Source organism: Rhamphochromis sp. 'chilingali', assembly GCF_963969265.1.
Source record: "Rhamphochromis sp. 'chilingali' genome assembly, chromosome: 15".
NCBI lineage: Eukaryota > Metazoa > Chordata > Actinopteri > Cichliformes > Cichlidae > Rhamphochromis > Rhamphochromis sp. 'chilingali'.
In genome coordinates this window covers 26,643,745-26,667,546 of record NC_137942.1, presented here as the reverse complement: position 1 = coordinate 26,667,546, position 23,802 = coordinate 26,643,745, and the positions used below count along the sequence as shown (strand labels likewise).

At 43.7% G+C, this 23,802-nt stretch overlaps 1 protein-coding gene across 2 annotated transcripts in view; it reads left to right on the top strand.

Annotated features, from left to right (window-relative positions):
* The first annotated feature begins 2,121 nt into the window (after positions 1-2,121).
* Positions 2,122-23,802, top strand: part of smurf2 (SMAD specific E3 ubiquitin protein ligase 2) — a 54,961-nt gene continuing 33,280 nt past the window's right edge. Inside the window, exons 1-2 of one of the 2 annotated variants that reach the window (XM_080905020.1) lie at positions 2,122-2,332; positions 2,516-2,610. In XM_080905020.1, coding sequence (XP_080761146.1) covers positions 2,559-2,610 — 52 coding nt within the window. In that variant the 5' untranslated portion in view covers positions 2,122-2,332; positions 2,516-2,558. Of the gene's footprint in view, positions 2,611-23,802 lie in introns of both variants that reach the window. The other variant, XM_080905019.1, reaches the window with a different exon arrangement.

Here is a 23,802-nt window from a genome sequence, read left to right as displayed (position 1 = left end):
ACATGAATCCCTTTTGAGAAGTTTAATAGAAGTACAGCCACAAAGACTAGAACACCTAGTGTTCAAAAGTAAAATTACCATATTGTCGGGATGCTTGGGGCTTCCCATGCTTTAATTACAATATGATCAGACACATAGAGCTATTTGTCTGTTTGTATATCTGTCAGCGAATTTCCTGAAAGTGGGTGAAGAGGTGGAGCATGAGGAAATGAAGATCTTGGTACAGATTCAGACTGCTTATTTGAAATATGAAAAATATGCCACTGGCTTTGGCAGATGATGTGCTGCTTTAACTGTTGAAAGCATATCCCCTAACCTGTCAGTATCTTGGATATATGGCCTGTCTGTCTGTCTGCGAGCCAACAATGATTAAATGATAAATGGTAAATGGACTGATTCTTATATAGCGCTTTTCTACTCAAAGCGCTCTGTCATGTCATAACATGTCATAGTTTCAGGTTTCTGCAGTGTATTTGTTCTGTTTGATCCTTGTTACATTGGCTGTGTTTATGGTTTTTCCAGCCTCCGGCCTGAACGTTTGTCTTCATGTGTTAGTTTTTCATGTTTTTGTCATTTCCTGTTTTAGTCTGTAGGTTAGGTTTTTTTCTGTCTTTTTCAAGCCTTTTTCCTGCTTTTGTTCCTCTCATTTTTGACTGAAAGCCCCATCGTCATTACTCTCACCTGTGTTTCATCGTATAATTAGGCCCGCCAATTTAATGCAGTTTCCTTGTATTAAAATATCTCTGGGATTAAATGTTAAGTTAAAGGTAGTAACTTTCTTTAAGCTGACAGAAAGAGTCTGACCCCTTTGAGATCAGGTACGCTGTATGTGACCCACAGTGTAGTATAAGTTTGACATCCCTGGTTTAGATCCAGTTTGTAGTCTGGATGGGAGGAGTCATTTATGGTGTTGTGAGCCTTCTTCGAGCTGCTATTCCAGGGTATGTTGAGAGTGGAGGAGAGCTGGGCATAAAAGATGCCCAGCTCTCTGTGAGGTTTGGAACTCTGCAGCTTTGAGTTGACAGAGCGTTGGTGATTTTTACACACTATAGACTCAGCACTCAGCGAGAACACGTTCTAAAAGTTCATGGCTAAGTTGCTGTGGTTCCACTTTGCAACAATAGCACTAACAGCTGATTGTTGTACATGTAGGACCAAAGAAATTTCACAAACTAACTTGTTGCAACTGTTGCATCCTATCACACTATCACACTCAAATTCAGTGAGCTCTTAAGAACAACCTGTTCATTCACAAACAATATGTTATAAAGGCAGACTGCATGGCTTGTTACTACATTTTACACACCTATGGCCACAGGACTGAAAACATCTAAATTCAAAGATTCAAAGAGTTTGGCCCAATACTTTTGTCAACGTAGTGGATAGTCTTGACTTTCCCCTTTGTTAAGGTGTTCACCTGTTCACCTGAGTGACATATTTCCTTTCATTTTTGTTAATGATGTTTTTGTTACTTACTTATTTAGGATTGTTTTTTAATTTCTGATATTACTGCTTATTATTACAGATCATTAATTAGATACCCATATACGGTGGCCCTGAGAGGTCAAATGCAGTGCAACTTAAGAAAACACTAATAAATAGAAAAAGAGCTAAGGTATCCGTGTTAGTGCTGCGTGACATTGCAAATTTTGGTATTGATTCAATACCAAGTAAACACAGAGCCAGTATTACCGATACCAAAACTGATACTGATAATTTTAACCTATAAAGGCAGCTTATGTAGGGATAAATAGTGCCTCATAATTTATGAAATGAATCATCAATTTGCAAATGCTGAACACACTTTAATGACCGCAAAATCACTGTGATGTTTTACTTTCCACTATGATTAGTTGACAGCAAACAACAACAAAAAAAACTGTCAAAAGAATTTTCATATATTTTGACACCTGGAATGTAAATGTGCCCGTCTTTAAAACAATTTGGGCAACTTCAGACTGTAACTACGCCCATGTTAAATTAATAAAGGGATATAAACACAGGGAGCTGGGCTTGCCTGTGCCATCAAAGGCGGTCCTACTCATCACCAACCCTTGTTGGAGGGGGCTGTGTATATGATTCATAGTTATATGCCACATGTTGGAGAAATGCTTCACTCCCACAAAGCGTGTTGTCGTCACTGGTCAGCTCCCAGCAGCAGCCTCCTGAAGGGGGATCTACCCCGGAGGGCTCCGCAGTTCAACTCTCGACGAGCAGAGGAGGACTCTCACAGTCCGAGGAAGAGGTTCTCAATGAAGATGTGAAGATAAGCAGCGCCTCGGCTCCACCACCAGCTCGTTCACACGCTCCAGCAACGGCGGCCTCATTTCCAGTAAATGCAATTTGCAGCAGCCCTCCACTCGGGCTTTTCTTTTTCCTTTTCCTTAATTTTTCTCATTTGTGAGCGATCGCTATGGCAGTTCAGTCCACATCCGGGCCACAATGCTTTGACTCCATTATTGTCTAAAACTGGCGGAGAGGTTGATAAACCTTGTCATTTTTTACATTTAAATAGACATTTTTTTGGGACGCGCAGTGACGGCTGGGGTCGAGAGGAGATGTCTAACCAAGGAGTTCGGCGGAATGGCCCCGTGAAGCTGCGATTAACAGGTAGCCTGCAACGCTTTTAAATCCCCACGTATTCCCACACACACACCAGCTAGGAAGGCTCCGTGTATTTGCTGGCTGGGAACAGTTCACATGGGCTACGGAGTTGGCTCGCCGCCGGTGCTTTCTGCTCTCATTTGCACAGATTTGTTAGCAGCAACAGTGTATTTAAATTACTAGCTGACTTCACAGGGCTAAGGCAAGCAGGAAAAGCGAGGAAAACGCTTAATGAGGATATTGTTGCTCTTGGAAATAGTCTCAGCCTCGTGATTGTCGCCAGTAAAGCACCACCAGCCATAACAGTGGTACCCGGGTCGCTCAGCTCCAGTAATGAGCCGCCTTCCAGTTGTAGCTGGTTGACGCTTATCAAACCTTAGTGTGTATTAGTGTCTCACATTTATATTCCAGCTCGTAAAATTCCATTATTTTTAAACAAAGGGGAGCTTTACAAGTGTTGTGCTGTTCCGCTGACAGACGGGCTCGCACAAAAGTTGGCTAGCTGAACGTAGCATTCCCGGTTAGCTCTAATCAAGTCTTTATGACAGGACAAGCTTCGGCTGAGATGATAAGCAGCTCAGGTCACTGGAGTCTGAGCAGTGAGCGAGCAGTGCGCCAGAACCGACAAACGGCTGTTTGTTTTGGTGTCGTCGTTAAAGCAGGTTAAAGTTGTATCCGTGAACCCGTGGCCCCCTTTGTACCGCTACGTTATGATTCACTGGGAAACACTTGAATGTCACTTTGTTTGGAAGTAGCATGTAGCTGTGCTGGTCTGCTCGGACCTGTCGCTCTCCTCGGCATCAGCACACTCAGGAGGGGGGGAAATAAAAAGGTTTACACGAGAGCAGCTCACTGTTTTGACTGGAAGAGGGGGTCAGACGGCTGCCTCCTGGGTCTTTTTTTGTTTTGTTTTGATGTGCGTCCAAGGTCCGACCTGAATCCAATTAAAGGGCTGTTTGTTCCACCAGGAACTGCCGAGGGAAACATTTAAGTTGGTGATGTTTCTGATAGGAACAAGTGGAGATAAACAGGGGATCTCAGTGAGGTGAGTGGGATACATGCAGAGTGGCAGAAGACAGGAAAGCTTTCAGCAACAGTTTCACAATGACGCAAAAATTAGATACTGATCATCCATACAGTTGTATATGAGTGTGTATTTGAGAATGCGTTGCCTTCAAAACTGTTAGGATCCCAGTCCTTACTTTCTCTACAGTGATGTTCCTCTGAAGTAAGGCTGCTAACAGAAACTAGACACTGTTATTAACATATAAGCTCGACATGTACAGAGCCCTGCTTATATAGCAGAGCATCTGAGACCCAATGACTACAGCTGGCCTCTCCCATTCTCTACCGAGGATCTCCTAACTGTCCCTCGCTCTGATTTTAAAACCAGAGGTGATCTTGCTTTTTAGGTTTTGGCATCCAAGCTGTGGAACAGCCTTCCTCAGCCTGTCAGGTCAGCTGATTGTGTTATTGGTTTTAAAGCTGAAAACACATTAGCTTTCCCTTAGTCTCGTCCCCTTTATTTTCGACCCTTGTTTACAACTATTTGCATGTATTGAAGTGTGAATAGTTGATTATATGGCTGTCTATGTGTCCGTATTTTGGATCGTTATACTTTGATGTGTGGATTTTACTTAAACTGTGAAGCACTTTGTAACTCTACTTTGCAAAATGAAGTTATGTCATTTTTTTTAGGTACACAACTTCAAATTAAAGTGGACCTTTAAAGTTAAAAGGGCTTGTTGCAGAGAGTATATGAACTGAGAAGCTATACAAGTTAAACAAGGATTATTTTGAACCCCGTGTCATGCAAAGCTACTCTAGTAGACTTGCAGGGTTGAGGAAAAATGCGACTTTGGAGATGAGCATAATAAAAGTCTCGGTTGTGAACTAGTTTGTCACTGCAGTCGTCTCCTGGTGGAATTCGAAGAATCTGAGTCCACTGTAGGGAAAAAATGGTGAGAGCAGGACATTGCAGCGCACCTCTCCTGTTTAAGCTCAGTTAAACTTGTGAAACACTCATCAAGAGTCAATATTAAGCTCCCTACTTATCAATCAGCAAGAGAAATAGAAACTACTACTTGCACACATGTATGTGTTTGGCTTTCAGGATCCTTGCATGCTTTGTTTTGTTTTTTCAGTAACACCAGCTATCCATGGAAAGTCCCCCCCCCCCCCCAGACTTATGTAATCTGGTGCTATCTCATCCATATGGTCCGCTCTGTTCCTTCGCTCAGGCCGTCGCGATCCCTTGTTCTCCAGCTCGTGCAAAGCGGAGCTCAGAGGAAGTTCTCAAAATCAGAATCAGAAAGGGGTTTATTGCCAAATGTTGAGCAGGTTTACAACATTAGGAAATTGCTGCGGTGCTTCAGTGCAAACATAGTGTCATAAATAGCACTTAAATAGACATGAAAAAATAAAAGTAGGGATAAGAATTAAAAGTGCTACGTAGAAAGATATGTGCATGAGCTATACATGAGATATATACATGAGAATAAGAATTAAGAGTGCTACGTAGAAAGATATATCTGTAGGAAGGCAGACAGAGTCCTCACTTTCATATTTGAAGCTTCACTCCACGTTGTCATTATGTTTCTTTGTTTAGCCCTGCACAGCTCTGTGTACTAGGTCGGTACAGAAGAAGCAATGAGTTCAGAGAGTGTTGCTATGTCGTAGCTGCGTGTTGTCATCTCCAGTGGAGTTTTTTTTTTTTTTTTTTTTTTTGACATAGCTCTCTGATTAATTTCTTCCCCCGACAGGTTGTGAGCGATGAGTTGCTACATTTAAACAGGCCCAGAACTGTTTGCGTCGTAGGCTTCTCTCCTCGCTGACAAGCCTCCTGTCCATTTAAAGCAGATGTTGCAGATGTTTGCCGGCTATTAAAGCAGGGGAAAAAAAATATCACAAGCAAGCTGCTAAAGCCCACACTTAGGCTCCTGAGGGCAGGTTTCCATTATAACCTGCAGCTGATGTCTGCTAAGTTATGTCATGAAACAAACACGGCTAATGGCGTAACATTACATCACATGCACCTAAGTGAAATTGCTGAGAAACGACTCGTCTTATCGTCCGATGCATCTTAAGCTCTGTCATGCACGCCTGGCTTCTGGCATAACTTGGGATGCTTTCCATCATCTGTGCCTGAATTTTTTAAACTTTGCAGAAAAGAGAGCACGTCATTTGTACCCTCAGCAAATATAGAACCACAAGCTCGCCTGTCATAGAAGTAAAATCAGACACATAAAATAGATGGTTAATAATCAGGCACAGTTGGAGCGATGTCCTCATGAAAAATGCTTCTATCTGGAAAGATGTGCACCAGAATAATAAAACTGACCGATGTTTAATTTAATTATTTTTTTTGTCTCTTCTGGTTAGGTCCTTTACGGGTTATTGCTGTTGTGTCTCAGCTCTGAGTTTACATGTGACTTGTTAAGCATATGGTTTGCTCATCTGAATTCTTTGGCGCGGCGTGAACCGCCAAAGAGAGCTATCTCAGTGGGATTCCCTGCAATTCTCCATTCGCGTTCCCACCTCTTCCTCTCTGAGTCACTCCTGTTCTTTCCGACTGTAAGCCTCTTCCCTCTCAGACCAGGGTCCAAAGCATATTTCACTCCCACCCTCTCTAACCGAGCTTCCTCATCACTCTCCGATCGTCCTTCTGTCTGATGCACTTTGTGTTTAGTTTATTTCTTTCTTTTTTTTTCTGTTTTAAATAACCACACATGAGAGTTTGACAGTGCTGTTATTTTTCATGAAGTGGTTTGCAATATACCAATGAATGAACATGCAGAAAAAAACACACTTATTTGAAAGCTGCAACAAAGGCCCAGTGTGGGTTGGAGTGAAAGACTTGGGTCTTTTTTAAATTGCAAGTCCTCGCTTTTCAGTGCAGCTCATCGCCTCCAGATGAGGGTCTTTTGGATGCTGCTTAACTGCAGAAGACCCCCCCCCCCCCCCCCCCCCCCCACACACACACACACACACACACACACACACACACACACACAGCTGGGCACCGATGAGGCTGTGGAGGCACACAGGACCTGATCATCAAAAATGTTTTAATGTGGTCTGAGCTGGCTGCTCGGTGCATTCATGTGGCCTCAGTCAGAGCCATTTTTACAGAGTGGCTGTATGGAAGTGATTTGGGTGCATCTGGGTGTTCAGACAGGATACACTGTAAATACACAGTGATTAGCTGCATGTGGTGAAATGTCGACTCTGCTCGGCCCATCGCGGTCATGCATCTTGAGCAAACATTTCCACATTTTTACTTTTTGTTTAGTTTTTTTCTAAGCTTTTGACAGGTTGTAAAAGAAAACAAAAGAATAGCTGAAAAAGACCAGGGAGGAGTGGGAGAGGTGGAGAAAATAAAACAACAAGGGTGGAGGAATGCAACGAGCAATTATGGCACATCATTTGTAAACACACCCCCCCCCCCCCCCCCCCCCCTCCCCCCTCCGCTGTGAGCCTCCCATAATTTTTAAATTGTCCCATCAATTAATTGACTGGCTGAAGTTGGCTTTCCTGTTGGTTCAGCTGCTCCTCGATGAGGACAAAGCCTTCTTGCGGTTGCTTTAGCCCTCAACTGCTGCCAGCAACAGCCCAGAGGAGACCAGATGTAGCAGGCGGGAGAGAAGAGTGGGCAGCTTTGTAGAGAGGAAGTGCTCCCCAGACTCGAACACTTGTCCAAACGTCACCCCCGACAGGTGGGGAGCAGAGCAGTCTAGATCCCCTTATGATAATAAGTAAAGTGAAGAACCGCAGTCGTATTACTCAGCGGGACTTCAGGCGTCTAGTGTGTTGCTTGTGTCACTGGGTGCCTCGCAGATGTATGTGCTCGCTGAATTATAACAGTGTGTATGGGTTTGATTAGTGGGCAGCGTGTGTGGTTTGGGGAGATTAACTCTTCCTGCTGAGCAGAGCTTCAACACCTCATATTGGTTGCTTTGTGATATTAATATTCGAACAAACAGTATTTTCCTGTATCCACACACTCTGTTTTATTTGGTGTCTGAAAGAATAGGGAAAATCAGCCGCGGTGTTCCCTGTTTGTACTCAAGTTTTCGACAGCAGAGATCCTCAGCCGGGGTGGCCTGTATCCGAAGGGGATTAGTTCTAGAGATGCCAGTAGGGTACAGAGCTCATAGTCCTTTGAGAAGCAAAGCAGACCACTCATGATCCATCCTGGTAGCTTATCTACAGCTGTTATTTGGGGAGTAACTTTTTTTTTTACATTTCGATCCAGATGTTGAAGCTGTGCGACAGATATTTGGGAATTTCAGTGCGGCCGTTTGAGCTCTTGTTGGCAGAGTTGGGACCACAACTGAGACAATTCAGGTCCCCGAGATGCTCAAGTCTGACACGCAGGCCCTCTGTGTGCCTCAGACTTCCTGTATTGGAGGTTGCAGGCCTTTATGCCTTTTATTTGACAGCAGCACTAGTGGCCAGGACAGTGAAGTTATCAAAGGCAGAATCAAACCAGTGTTGACCCAGACAAAAATCTAGATGAATAAATGGGACTAAAGGCCAAATCGGAGGGGGAAAAATGCACTGCTTTTCTCAAGCTTGTGTGGTTGCCTCACATGTAGGTTGTGCCGCCTCATCTTCTGACCCATTTAAACACTAAACACACACACAGATGTACATCTTTTGCACTGTGTGTCAATTGGCCCTCCAGGTAGAGAAGGATGATCATGTCTGCTGTTATCTTGAGACAGGGACGACCTCCATACCTATGTTTTATGTAGTGTATGTGCTCGAAGCCACGGTTAATTACAGTTTTTAAAGAATTTAGATTAGCAGGGTATATTCAGGGTCCGGGATGAGTCAGATCAGGATCGCTACACTCCAGGATCGCACTAGTGGTGTGGCTTCTGTGGGCCTGACAGGGAAAAAAAAAAGAGTGCACAGAGTGAGACCATCTCTTTGGCCTTTGGAAAAATACTAATCCTTCAGGGTGGTTTGGGGAAGACCTTCAAAGGCCTGCTCTCTTAACCTGGCTGTGGTGGTTAATGGGCTTGAATTGGATTAGTGGTGCGTGTGAGGGAGGGACGTTCCAGTGAAAACTAAACAGATTCTCGCCCGCAGGCACTTCTCCTATCATCCCCTGCATAGCTGTTATACATGCTGTCGGTCCCAAAAGCCCAACCCTCCCAACCCCAGCTCCATTTCTTGCCTACTTCCCAAACTGGTTCTCCCTTTGAAGTTAGAAACTCCACTTGAGGGTATTTTTTCCATTAGAGAGTTGCATGCATAACCGATATCAGTCCAGAACCCTGTTTGACTTTAGATGCCCTTGCATGTCTAAAAGAAGTGTATACTGAAGAACAGTATCCATCAGACATTGTGATTATATCTTATTTTACTGACAATTTGAGGGTAACTTGGGTCAGAATCACCCATGTGTGCATGAAGCTCGAGTTGTCTTTCACCTGATGGTCAGGATGTCTGCGATTATTTATTTATTTTTATCACTCAGCAGCGTGCCCAGGTGAGATCACTCAGCACGTTTGCACAAAGTCTCATTAGCACTGATAAACATCGACGCATGCATGTAACCTGAGATTAATTCTTCAACGTGCTAGGTTGACTTTAAACTCTGATGGACAGGGGTTGACAAGATTATCTGTGTAACTCTGACTAACTTTAAGCAGATGGGGTGCTCTCTAGTCTCCCAGTGTTACCAGCTGTTGGTGGTGGTGGTGTTGGTGCTAAAGCCACAAGACGCCAACAGCTGACTGGAAATGTCTGTTCATGCCTTAGCCTGACGTTTGAGCCCCCTTGAGTGCTCTTAGGAGACAGGATCAGAAGAGAGATGTTTATATTCACACCAGATCACATTTCCAATGGCATCTCCTCTGAAGCTGAGAAAATACACCACTGGATTCCTGTGCAGTAAAAAAATCTGACCGCATACGCACAGACAAGTAACTATGATATTTTAGCAGTGGCGCTTGCCTCAGAGTTAGAAAAATCCTAAATATGTGCAGAGGCTCGTAGTTACTCACTATTCCCGGTCTACTCTCGAATGACTGTCTGGTTGATAAGCGTTGCGGTTTCCTTCGCAGGAAGTCACTTAAGATATCAAACTCAAGATCCAGCCAAAACTGGGAGTGCCTGATGAGTCAGCGCTCGGGCAGATGCTACAGACACTGAACTCACTCATGTTTACAGATGTAGTCTGATATCTGCTTTTAACCCATATTATTACAGGCAAAGTGTTTGATGTACAAATGGCTTAAGACTAAAAGTGTTTTTTTTAAAAGACCAATACAGCAGGAGACTTGTGCACTAATTGTGTAGGCATACTTAGTTAAAGATAAACACGTCTAAGCTTGTCTTTGAAATGTCTGCATACCTATACACTTTAGTAAGTATTGGAAAAATGGGTTAAACTATATGGAATGTGCATTTGATGCCTTGAGCTAGGCGCTTTTCTAAACATGAAACAGGAAATCATCAAGTCATCAGGGCCCTGCAGTGCGTGCCTACTCATTATTTAGTCAGCACAGTTTCTTTCATCTACTGACCAAACAGGACTCCGTTTAAATTGTTCTCTCTGTAGCCACATTGGGTTGTAAAATCTCTGCCACTGTTGCCACACGGTTGTTGTTTTTGAATTATTCCAGGCCTGTATTGACCGCCACTGGTATTGTGGGTGTATAGTGCTGTTAACCCCCTCATCTGCGCTGGGTATAATAGTTTTTTCTGGTTGATATCCAACTTCAGATTCTAGTGATGTAACCAGCCACCAACGGTGCTGCTTTTTTCCTCTCAACCAAAATATTTCTTTTTGCAGAGCAGTCCAATGCAGAAAAACGATTATCAGCAACAGGCTTGCAGAGTTTCCTGCACACAGACGTTATTTTATTGTAGGCAGCAAAGTATATTTGGTGACTCATCTTAGCAATTTTTCCAACTGTCTGAGAGAGCAATTCTATCTGCACTCGGTTTACCGGTGGATGATCCCCCCCCCGGTCTTATTTTAAAAGTTCAGCTAGCCCTGGCCTCTCCATCTCGTATTTCTGCTGTCTCTCCAGAGAGCTTCTCATCCCACGGTCAGACACGGTTCAACTCCACCATCTTGCACCGCAGCTGGTGATTGTACTTTGGCTCTTAAAATCCTGAACCTGCAGCCAGTGGAGACCTGTATGCACGAAGCTCACCGAGGTTTCAGAGCGGAGCAGGGACCTCCTTGGCCAGCTGCAGTCCAAGGTGATGGCGTCTCTCTGCAGGATGAGACAGACTGTGCCTTATGCTGTTTCATTATTCATTTACAAGCTTTCAAATTCTACTTTAGATATTTTATTTTGGCTGCTGTAATACAGGGATTTCTCAACTTTTGAGCTAAAGCATATCGTCTCATATTTAACAAAAAACAGGAGCATCTTAAACAAGTATTACTTAATAATTTAGAAAAGCACGGGTGTGCCTCGTTCCTCGCACACATGGATGCCCTCACAAATGGTTTCAGCATGGCTAAATTTGGGTCAGACATGATGACGCATGTCCTGTTGACACTTGTCAGGCACTTTAAACGCGACTCGCAGCGCATTGTAAAAGCCGTTTATTGCATGCACCTGCACACAGCGGCATTCGGCTCTAGTTAATGCTGACAATTACTGTTAATGAACATGTGACGTCACAGCGTTAGTCGGACATTGCTGGCGTGCAGCGGAGCGCTTTCATCTACGATGACCGTGCTGTTATTGTCCCGAGATCCACCCAGTGCAACGCATCCATTGGCGAAGTGCAGAAGGGAAAATATGGCATGGTGGTAATGATGTAACGGTGCTCCCAGACGAAGCTGTGAAGTCATTCTTAGAAACTAAAAGTCCCCGGGAAATTTTGGAGGGAGCACGCGGTGGTCCTCAACTTCTGTTAAACAAGTTGGTACTAAGCACCCCTCCACTGCAGCTTGATCCAAGCCTCTCCTCTGCTCTCCTCCATTACATCAGAGTGGGCAAAGGAGCCAAGAAGCTAGAAGAGCCACGCAGCCACTCAAAACAGCTCAGGTCCAAGCCAACAGTGGTGCAAGCTTGCAGAAGCCCGAGCGGTGCCTCTGCTCTGCTCCGCTCACTGTTTTGACTTCTCACTTAGTAGTGATGGTACTGTGGAAGACTTTACTCGTCTGGATGGCTCTCTGTCAGGCACATTGTAGCACACAGAGTGGAAAGAGAGAGTGATGTACTGCGCAGGGGAAGCAGGAATGCCACAGTGCCATTGTGGCATGGTTTCCCACTATTTGGGAGCTGAAAATAGGAGGGCCGGACTCCTCTGTTATGCAATTGCAGCGGACTGTATCACGGAGGGAAAAGGTGACGTGAGGTGGATGAAATGCTCTCACATTAAGAATGCTGCCAGCCTCTTTCCTCTCACGTGTGGATGTGTGTGGCAAGTTTTCCCCATGTCATACAACAGGTTTTTTGCAAAGGCAGCTGACCTGTTTGATAATCTCCCTTTCTGTGCATCTTTGTATCGGCATCTTCTCTTTGTTTAAAGACTAGTTTGGTCAAAAGGTAATCTTAGTTCAACGTCACGAGGTCCTATTGTGTGTTTTCAAGCATTTAAAGAGTCATTTTTTAGGATTTTGTATCACAGTTAAAAAGCTGTTTTTTGTTTCCGGGACTGGGAGCCCTTATGTAAGAGGAAAATTTAGGGCTTAACGTCACTTCACAATGTGGACACACTTTCTTACACTATATAGCTGCAATAATCATTTGTTACACCCTAAAAGCCATGTGATAGTTTTCGCGGCTGCGAGTGTGCTAGAGTCCACTTGTATCCAAGTGATACAAATTTTTGTTATCAGATGGTGAGCTCAAGGCTCCTTGTGGATGTCTGCACCCCTGCCAATGTTTTGCTACCGTACTACAAGCAACAACTACACATGCTCCCGTCAGCCCAGATCCAAGCGGGCTTCAAAGAGCTATAACAGGAGCGACTACTCTTTCTCCATGGTGTCTGCAGCTGTCCATGTCCACTACAAAGTTTAATCCCCATCTGAGGAGTGTGAGGCATCACAATCATATCAGTTGCTGCTGGCCCTAAGATAACATGGGAGGGAGGCGTGGGCACAATATACTTGCTTTATTGGTGTAAATAGTCCCTGCTTGTGTGCACTTTTTAATGGTCCTCTGCAATTTCCTGATTTATGGCAACTTATTTTGCTGACTGCTCAGATTGCTGTTCTAACTTTTATTTTCTTTCTTAATGCATGGCGTGTTTCCCAAGGTGAATTTCCCCAAATGTCTTCTGTTAAACAATCCAAGCCCCTAAATATTAGTTTACTACAATAATGGACAAAAAACAGAAACCTGAACTGGATTCTGTGGTATTGTCTTCTTTTAAAGCTCCCGTGTTTAAAATCTCCCCACTAGATGTCAGTAGATTGCAGATTGCAGTCAACTGAATTTAGTTTTCTTGTACCTCCCAATGCAAGTGCATATTCCTTGCTACAGTGGCAGCTGTAGGACAGACAGTTCTGGCTACCGTTCATCTGTAGTGAGTTTAGGCAGTCCGTCCGCTGTTTACCTTAGCTGGAGGTTATTTGCTCTGGAGGAGGGTGTAAAACTGTGAAAGGAGTCTGTCATCAGACAGTAGTGAGCTTCACTGAGTCATCGATTTGTATCAGAGATACTGAGGTGAGTTGTTGAGGATATCCTGAACTTTTGTCTCAGTAAGTGCTGCTGATTTTGCTGTTGTTGGCTGCTGGTAGTGAAACCAAGCGCATCTAATTGTCAGACACTTGGCGAATAAACTTTCCTCCTTAGCTCACTCAGCCTAACATTAGCTAGTGTTGAAGTACGCCGACTTCACGGATTCTTTTTGATGGTAGCGATCAGGCCGAGACTCTTACTTCCAAAACCAGATGTATTTATTTGCGCTTTACAATAAAATACGGATGCATCCGGAGACCTAGCTAACTAGCCTGCTTCCGCTACGTTTAGCGAGGTCTGGCTCACAACCGGAAGTCAACACAATCTTATGGGTTCGGTGTCCCACCCATTGTACCACCCCCTTCAACTGTCCTGCCTCTGGTCTACCCCACCTCAGCACTATAAATAAAATCCTCTAAGTTTAAACCTAGCTCTGTAATCCTCTATACCTACAATGAAAAAATATACCATCATGTCCCACAAGCATCCCTGTTGTTATCAGCTGCCCGGAGACGGTACGGTATCATGTCTAACCTGCTGACAATAAGTAACTGTGACAATACATGCATGTTTTCGTGTCTTTAAAGCCTTGACTTTAATTCAGGAGATGAGGCTTGAGGTGAGGTTTTATCTAGATGTCTCTTTGTCTCCTGTCCTTCATATTTTCACTTCTTTGGTAAAGGGGACTTTTCATATCATTAATCACAGGCATGATCCTTCATGTCTTGAATCTAAAAGTGTAGACACAAATTGATATTAATTAATATACTAGTTTTGTATTCATCTACCTTCGGTGTACCACGTATGTAACCCCTCTCTAGTCACATAGATAAAGTGTGGTTAGATGGAACAGTGATGTCGAATTCAAAATGGCGGTGCAACATGTTGACTTCCACAAATTGGCGCCTGCTTTTAAACAGGAGTAGTCTGTTATTCCAGTTACTGTGATTGTTGCTGTGAGACATAAACATTAATACAGTCACTTCCTTTGCTCATTAAATCTCAAATGTCACCAAAGAACTATTGGTGAGAGCAGCCAGCGCTTAAAATAAAACCAAAGCTTATCTTCCCACCTAATGACTCACCTCGACTGGTTGCCCAAACATTAACAATATCATATAATCACTGGAATTTAATACATCCTTTTCTAACGCCACCTGGAAGAACAGGTCTTCGCTTCCTCTGAGCGTCTCAAAACATTTCACGAGTGCTCTCATTACTTTTCCAGCAGGTGCTGAGTGTGATGTATGATGATATATGGCTTCTCATAGTCACGGCCTTTTATCCTTTTTATGAAAAGAAGCTCTGGGGGGATTTTATGTCTTCTGTGGTTTTTCTTCCCTCTAATTCCATCACTTTTTTTATGCTTCTGGTCACACTGATTTGGGTGCAGCAGATGTCCCCAGTCATCCTTTCCTCCTGCAACAGGAGTCCAGGGAATCTTGAGTTTTCTATCTTTGTTTGTGCCATATACAGTGGATGTCACAGGGAGTTTCTTTAGTGCGTCTCACTGCTGCTCATTTGTTGACATCGGTCTTTTCCCACCATGCTCAAGACACGTGCAACTTGAAAGTTTACCTTTCCTGTTTTTCTCTCCGTTTAAAATGATTCATGGGGATATTATGTTGTTCTTTTTCCTTTCTAATTTTCAAAACCCTTGAAATTGCAGGTCTGTTTGGAGGTTTTTAAAGAGATTTTCCTGGCAGCTAGCTGTTCCATGATCACTCTGCTACCAGTGACTTTAATATCTGTATAATGTGACCAGAAGTCTTATCAGATTTGCATATTACATAAGTGGATTTACTAAGATGTAAAAACCTGCCAGAGCAAAGTTATTTCCCAGTACCTACAAGCCAGTTTGTCTCAACCACATTTCCATAGTTAGTCTGTACCCCATGTAGAGTTGGACGGAGCTCCTGAAATTCTACCCAGCTTCCTCATTCTACTCTGCCTGACTGCAGTTTAAGGGCTAACGTTTAAGTGGTGGAGCCAGGTCTTTAAAAAGTAACCCACTTTGTTATAAACAGGGAAGCAGTGAACGAGCTCGGTAAATAGGTGGTGCGGTTGCCTCTGTGGCAAACATACTGCCCTTTAAAGCAGGGTCTTAAAGCAGGCCTTCTTTTCTCTTTTTTAAAATTTTGCATCAGCCTGAGAGATAATTAGACTCTTCAATGTTTCATCCATCATATTTATACTATGGAAAAGATGAGGAATGAAATGGATTTTTGTACATTTTTAGCATATTGACTGGAATTCTCAGTTTCCCAGGCGACTATGAACCTGTCAAGGAATCTAGTGCCGGTTAAATCCTATTATGCTGTTCCTTGAGACATCTGCCATGTTGGACGTGATGTAAACACGGGTTTCTGGCTCTCACCAGGTGAAATCGGTTGCAAAGAAACTGAACCACAAACCTCCTGGTGTTTTGGTTTTTTTTCCTCCTCATGCTGGTCTGCAAAAACACGCCAACTACTAGCTGAGCGGTACAGAATCTTGAGAAGTGGGACAAACTTGAATTGGAAACGGTTTGCCTTCAAAGTAAAAGATGTTCCTCAGAGCTGCAGCTAACATGTGCACGGTTTTTGCAACATGTTGGGGAATGTACATTTTTCCTAAACGACAGGCGGGTCCCCGAGGGGAAAAAGGTCACCGAATAGTCTGTAGGCCTGTATGGGTGGGGCTTTAGCGATTATTTTCCCTGATATATTTACTACCAGGTTACATGTCGATTAACAGAATCCTGTGCCCTCCTTGGTAGTCGCTTCAATCGCTTGCTGGGAAGTTGAGAGAAGATAATCTCAGGTCCCGCCCACTTTGCCTTGTTTGTGGTTATTTCACGTGTAGTCGCTTGAAGTCTAAACAAGAACTCGCAGACTTCCTTATGCGTGCCCATTATGGGTTTAATCTTTGTGGCACATTAGAAACACAGTCTTGGTTTAGTTTCTCTAGTTCCTCGAACTGTGTTGTCAAAAGAGCAATTGGATACATCACAGAGTCATTTCTCTTCAAAATGAACTTGGACTTGTTCCTGCTGGACTGTGCGTTATTTCCTCTTTGTGTCAGGCTCGATAGCTGCATGCCAGCGAGCCTGTCTCGCATGGAAGCTCCGGTACCCAGCTAATATCAGCTTCCCTTTGCTGCAGTTACAGTGATAGTGGTCTGAAGACATGGTGTTCAAGACTAAACATTACCCAGCATGCTGTCATTGGAGACGTATAAGGAGGCGGCTTGAAGATTAGCAATGAGCCGTCAGAATTCTTCATCTTGGCTTTCTCCCTCCGTTTAGGTTCAAAATCCCACAAAGGTTAGGGAGGAGTGGAAAAGGGAAAAGGAAGCCCTTTGTTTATAGAAGAACAATGCGGCGCATGAGAGTGCATGGCGCTGGGCCTGCAGTCAAAACAGGGCAGACAGGCAGAGGAAAGGTCTGGGCCTGGACGAGAGGGGAGGAGGAGATGGGGGGTTAATGCTACTCCCTGAAGATGTGTCAGACTGTCTGGCGATGCTGGGTCAGTGCACTGAACTGGAGGGACCAGGTGGACAGGAAGCGATGATCAGAATGTGGTCAACCTGAGTTGGCAGACCTACGGGGATTTCACGCAACCAGACGATCTGCTCATGCTCTCCATCTTCCTCTTAGCAGCCTACTTTTCCAGACTTTTTTTTTTTTTTTTTTTAACTCATGGATAGGGATGGGAATGGTGGAATATTACCAGGCGGTTGTCTCTGCTCCCACACCCCCATTTCCTCCACCTCATGGGCTCTAGTGTAATGGTTAACCGCAGAGCAACAGACTAGAGGCAGTGCGAGCCCTCTTTTTCTTTTTCTTTTTTCTTCCCCCTACGGCATTGTGTTCCTTTCCCATGCTTTGTTGTGTTGCTTTGAGTGAATGTAACCATTATAGTTTCTACATATGTTTAGCTCACAACAGACCAAAGTCAATTCCTAGTCCTGACCAGCATTCACTACCACGACCTCCACCCTCCCCACCTCCCCTAGACATCACGTGACCACTCCCTTCCCAGGTGTTTGGCTTGCGTCTGGTGGACTTCATTGATTCGTCTGCACAGTAGGGCTCTTTGTGTACCAGCCTGTGAGAAACTGTGCCCATCCTCTCCCCACAGGTGGGACTTTTTAAACTTCACCCCCAAGGTCTCCGTCTTTGCCCGCATGGAGCGGCTGTCGCCACTCTGCGTATTTGATTTTTATTAAGAGACAGGCCGGCAAAGGAAGGAGCTAAGTCAATGCAAGCCGATAATCAGTTGTATGCTGTGTTTGTTTAGCTTTCCCAGCTGTCCTTTGGGGGGTTGGGGATGGGTGGGGGGAGGGAACAGCTCTGTTTGGGCTGTAATGTGAAAAGCCATTATGTGACTAATAAGTTGCAGTCAGCCGAGGCGTTTCCACTCGCTCACTGAGAAATTAGGTTTTGTTTTTTGTTTTTTGGAGGTACTCTGTAAATCTACAGGTGAGCCTTGAGTGACATAGCATCTTGATTTTGATTGTTTAAAATGTTTTTTTCCCTCTGCCTGCAGTCCTCAAATCATTTTTTACCCAGTTCTTTGTGGTTTATTAAAATAAGAAAGTAAAATGGGCTCTCAGGCTAAGAGGTTGTAGTTTTTTATCAGATGCAAGGAAGTGAAACTTATGATCCACTTTCAGGACAGGAAGATGGGGACGGCCAAATAGTCTGAAGTGACACATCACGACTTTACCCCAAAAAAAAAAAATCCCACTCAAAGTGAGAAACTCGAATGACAGATTTCCGACTACTGTGGAAAAAGCGCACATGCCCACTTGTCGTTCCTATCCAGTCGTTCGTCGTGGTGTGAAAGGCTCACAGCCTCGTGATTGTAATGTTAAATGTTTGTACCCATATCGTGCTGCGAGTGTCTCAGTGGCATTCATCCTGTCTGTAGTCTCCACAGTGGTGTCCCCCCCCATCAGTCCTATCAGTCAGCGCCGCAGTTACTGGCTGCGCGAGCCGCTGCGACCGGAATGAGAAACACAGGCAGCACAGAGAAACCCTTCTCTCAGCTTTGCCTCGATACTTGCCGTCGCTATGACGACAGAGGATTTTAGATGGGCCCGAGATGCGAGGGGTTATTTGATGCTTTTCCGGAGTGAGCGACTGTGTGCCTATGTGATAGAAGAGCAAGTCAGGAACAGTCGCGTGACGATACAGTCGTCCCATAGATTGCGTGTCTGTGTAAAATGCAGATAATGGTTCGCTCAAATAAAAAAAGATTAATATTTAAATCAAAAAAAGGGTTCTACGTACCAGAGCTACAACATTTACTCTGATAGCTGATCAGTAAGTCCTTAAGCAAATTAATCATCTTATTTAAACAATCACTTCAGTGAGTTAAAGTGTCACAAATATCTCTAGTTAGAGCTTTTCACATGTAGTGACTTTTCATTCTTAATTCATACTGGGGTTTTTAATCTAATCATACATTTTATTAAATTGGATACAAAATCAACACAGAACAAGGATGTTCAAAGACACTGACTAGCACTATATTGCCAAAGATATTGGCATCTCGTCTGCCTTCACACACATGAACTTGAGTGACATCCCATTCTCAATCCATAGAATGGATTAATGTGATGTCGTCCCACCCTTTGCAGCTATAACAGCTTCATGTCTTTTGGGAAGGCTTTCCAAGAGGTTTAGGAACGTTTATGGGAATTTTTGACCATTCTTCCAGAAGCACATTTGTGAGGTCAGACACTGATGTTGGACAAGACGGCCTGGCTCACAGTCTAATTCATCCCAAAGGTGTTCTGTCGGGTTGAGGTCAGGACTCTATGCAGGCCTATCAAGTTCTTCAACACCAAACTCGCTCATCCGTGTCTTTATGAACCTTACTCTGTGCACCGGTGCACAGTCATGCTAGAACAGAAAGGGTCCATCCCCAAGATGTTCCCACAAAATTTGGAGCACTCCTTCCAAAACCTAAGAAATAGTCTGGCACAAGTCACTAAGCCATTCCATTCTTATTCACTACATAGATTGATTCTTATATAGCGCTTTTCTACTCGGAGCGCTTTAGACAACATGCCACATTCACCCAATCACACAAGCACTTCTATGCTTTTAATTGCTTACTAACAAACATTCACACTCATTCATACTCCGATGGATGCATCGGGGTTAGTATCTTGCCCAAGGATACTTGGTATGCAGACTGTAGGAGCCAGGAATCGAACCACTAACCTTCCGATCAGTAGATGACCTGCTCTATATATTTTAGGATTAATATTACCTTCAAAAGATTATGGAGTTAACACTGTGTCTGTCTAAAATCTGTCTAAAGTGCTTTATAGCCATGGAATAGTCTAGCTGGCCTCTGAAATGTAAGAAAGTGAAGTCTGTTCTTTTTTTTCTTTTTCTTTTTTGTGGGTTGGATCTTTGCATCATGCCTTTCTTCCAGCTTTATGTAGATGGAGAAAGAACACATGATTACATTTATCTGTGTGTGAGTTCAAGAAAGCCCGTCAGCGGTGACCCAGAAAAATAGCAGATTTACGATGTTACCCTGTAGGTGAGAGCTCACCCACTTACTTTACTTAGAAAAGGCATCGGTCATCATCACCTCATCCTGTAATGACATAAATTTGGATGAAAAGCCATTTCACTTAAAGTCATTACATAAACCTTTTGCATAAGAGGAAAAGAACCTGTTTCTCTGTATGTTGGGTCATTTAGCTACTGATGATGTACGGTGTCTCTACAGGGGGTTGAGCATTGCAGAGGCTCCCCAGTTAAATCTGTAGGCCATGCCAAAAGCATTGAGGGGAATGCCCAGTCATGAACTCACAATAACGGCAATAAAATATTTGTGTGTAAAGCCGCAGGGGTTGGGCTCTGGGGGTGGATGAAATTTGCCTAGAACGTACTTGATGTTTATCAGGCTGTTTTGATTGAAACCACTGTGTAGTCTTGCATAAACCTTGCAGACGGTGCCTCTGGATTTGCAGACTGGCGTATTGTGGTCTGTTAAAGAAGGGTGTGTGCCTGTTACCAGGTTATCCCTCTCTCCACCTTCCCTGGTAGACACCATGGCAGGATACTGGAAGGGTGACCAATAGGTGTGATTGAATCAAAGAGAAACTATGTAGGTAGTAACACACCCTCTCACTAGTGATGGAGGGGAGTCTGGGAGGTTGCCAATCCAGTCTACATGTTTTATAGACTTGGAGAAGGCTTATGACGTGGTTTCTCAAGGGATTCTATGGGAAGGTGCTTCGGGAGTGCACTTTCACATCCCGTCTGCAGCGTTAAACGAGACGTGTTAATTGTGGTTGTTGGACTTTGCCAAGGCTGTACTTTGTCTCCACTCCTGCTTGTGGTCTTTAGAATGTAGGCTTCCAGGCAAAGCTATAGTGAGGAAAGCATCTGACATAAGGATCAGTAGGTCACACCTCTGCTTTTTACTCACCCAAAGGGCTGAAAGAACAAGACTGAGACTACAGGTGGCTCAATTTTCTTTACCGGGCGGTTGGAAAAAATCCAAAACTGGATGAGAACTTCAAACATTGCCAAAAACTCTCTATAAGTGATTCCTCAGGAGGAGCTATCTGGAAATAGTTTGCTCAGGGTACTGCTGCTTCCCATGTAGTTATGGCAACTCTTAATTGGATGAAGGAGTTGGAGGATGGATGTGTGGATGAATATGTAGGAGGACAAATTTCATTTTCTCATCAACATTGAGCTTTGTTGAGTTCCTTTCTACACTTTGGACTCTCCTGCCTGACAGAACCCACGCTCAGTGTTTATTTATTTGATGTTTTTTCAGGCTAGAATCGGAGGATCACAGCACTTACAACAATCTCATTAGAGAGACTTTACAAGCTGGAGGTGTGTGAAATTCAGAGCTTGTGAAGAGTGACGGTGATTGTCAGAGCGAAGGCGGCAGCCACCCTTAGAGAAGTTTCATGAAATTAAATGAAGCCAGTGCTTTTGCAAAGTGTGACAGTCGTTTCAAACCAAGGGTCCCAAAAACCCAGCCCGCCCTTTATGTTACCCCTCTGGGAATCCTTTGATTCCTCAGCACTCGCAACATCAATCACTTCGCTTCACAAAGACAGAAAGACTTTGCTGATACCCTCATTTGAAGTCTTTGGGTTAACTAAAGGAAATAGTGCGCTCAGTGGCTGGCAGTTCATTTGTTTGCATGTAGACATTGAGAAGGTCAAAGCTGCTGTCATGTTGAACTTTAGAGTGGCTGTTTCCTGGAATCAGGGCATATCAGAACTGGCAATCCTTTCATTCCGTTGTGTCTTGTGGGTGTCTGATCACACACATTTTAATCCTTCTAGTGTTTCAAGATCTGTAAAATATGGCTCCACTTAGGTTTATGTACATTTTTACTTTTTCTAATGACTGTGTTTGGATGGATGGCTGGATGCCACTCCATCCTGATTGGTGTCCTTTGTCTCCCCTTCTCGCTGCACAGCAGCATCAGACCTAACTGGCTCTCTCGCTGCTATTGTCTCTGTGCATCAACCATTCCAGCGGTTTTCCCCTCTGTTTTCAGCTGTCGTTCGGCCCCTTTTATTTTTCCATAAGAAGCCTATATAGGTATAATTGTAGCGTTGCCTTCCTGCTCTGTGGCTAGTTGAGTGCTGCTTATGCCACTTACACAAGGGTCTGCAGCTTTTTCCGGCTGTGGTTGTCTTGCCGTTCCCTTGAATGGATCTCATAGGGTCCTAACTCTTGCTCCTTTGGGCCTGGACTTTAATTAAATGTTTTGTTGTCTATACATTTCCTTGCTGAAGAGTCATATTTCTCAGTCTTTTGCTAGTCATTTCCTCAGTCATGTTACAATGTAAACATCAACTGTCTGAATTCATTTCACTATACTAGATCTTTTTGGAGACACCATCATCTGTTACCTCAGTCAGCCCTTTAGTGCACCACGCACACACACAAAACCCATGCATTCACTCCCCAGTACTTGTTAATAATTAATTAGATCGTTGGAGAGGAGAGTGATGTGTCTCGGGGAGCATGCGTGTGCTCACATGCTTTCCTCTGTGTTCAGGAAGAATGTGACCGAATGTGATGTGTACCAGATGTTTTAGAAATGAGGTGGGTTTCGCTGGAACGTAATGCATTCCCAGGGATGTTTGCGGAAAGAAATTCTTCCTCATCTGTCGAGCATGTTCTTTACCCCCCCCCCCCCCCCCCCCCCCCCCCCCCCCCACACACACACACACACACACACACGATGGCTGTTTTTAGTATCATGTGCATGCTCACTTGTGTCACTTGTGTGTCTTTCAACACCATAAAGCTGATTGTCGGTTCCTTTAATTTTGTCCATGCAGCATGTCAATAATATGGCTTTCTCCTTCTGATTTCTTGTGGTAAAATTCTTTGAGCTCAAACCAGACTCAGATTCAGACTGATGCTTGACATGGTGCACGTTTGAGTACATGCGGCATGGGGGAGAGGAACAGGCAGTTCTGCTGCAGGCTTGAATGGCACAACCTGCTGCCCTCTCACCTTTAACATAAGAACTAACCAAGCCAACTTCTTCAAGGTGAATGAGGGGCAGGAGCACAGAAGCCTGAATCAAATACATGTGAAGCATTGCTTAGACCAGTCTGTTGCTACTATCACAGTTTTTTATGTATGCAGTTACAACAGCAATGATGAGTGGGGTTTTTTTTTTTTAATATATTAGAAAGATTTTAAAAAGAGTTGACTACATAAGAGAAAACATGCCAACATTTACACTGTCCTAGCATGACAGTTCAGCACCACCCCAACTGTCCTCTAAAATTTGCTTTTCTTTTTTCCTTATTTTTCTGTACTTTTAAAATTTGCATTTGTTAGCAGTTATAAATGCCAACACTAATATACTGGCTATTGGTTAACTGAAGCCCAACCTTGATGTTGGGGCTGAAATATTGGTCGGGCTTTACTTTTTAAACAATACTGAATTTGATGACATTCATAGAAGTAGTATTTATTTTAAATTGCACTGGAATGCATTAGTTTTAAGTAGGTTTACATAATACTAGGATTTGAGAAAACAGTTTACAACATTATATTTGTTATATTACAAGGAATTCTTCCTTCCCTTATCACCCTACTGGTTGCGGCAGATGGCTGCCCCTCTCCAAATCTGCTTCTGCTTCTTCCTGTTAAAAGGGAGTTTTTCCTTCCCACTGTCACCACGTGCTTGCCCATAGGAGGTTGCATTGGGTTGCCTCTGTATTATTGTTGGGTCTTTACCTTACAGTATAAAGCACCTTGAGGTTAATAGTGTTGTGAACTGAATAGAATTGAATTAAAGGAACTTTATGGCTTCTCAGGAGCCATACTTAGTATCTCCTCAGGTGCTTTTGAGGACTTGAGTTTCATTTTGTCTGCTCAGAAATGTAATTGTACTGGCATAAAAACATGTATATACCATTGATAACACAATATGACTAGCTCTGCACTCTGTACACCTTTTTACGCAGTAAGAGCAAAGCATCCAAATAAAGTTACAAGCAGCAAAACAGATTCTGGAGTAGACTG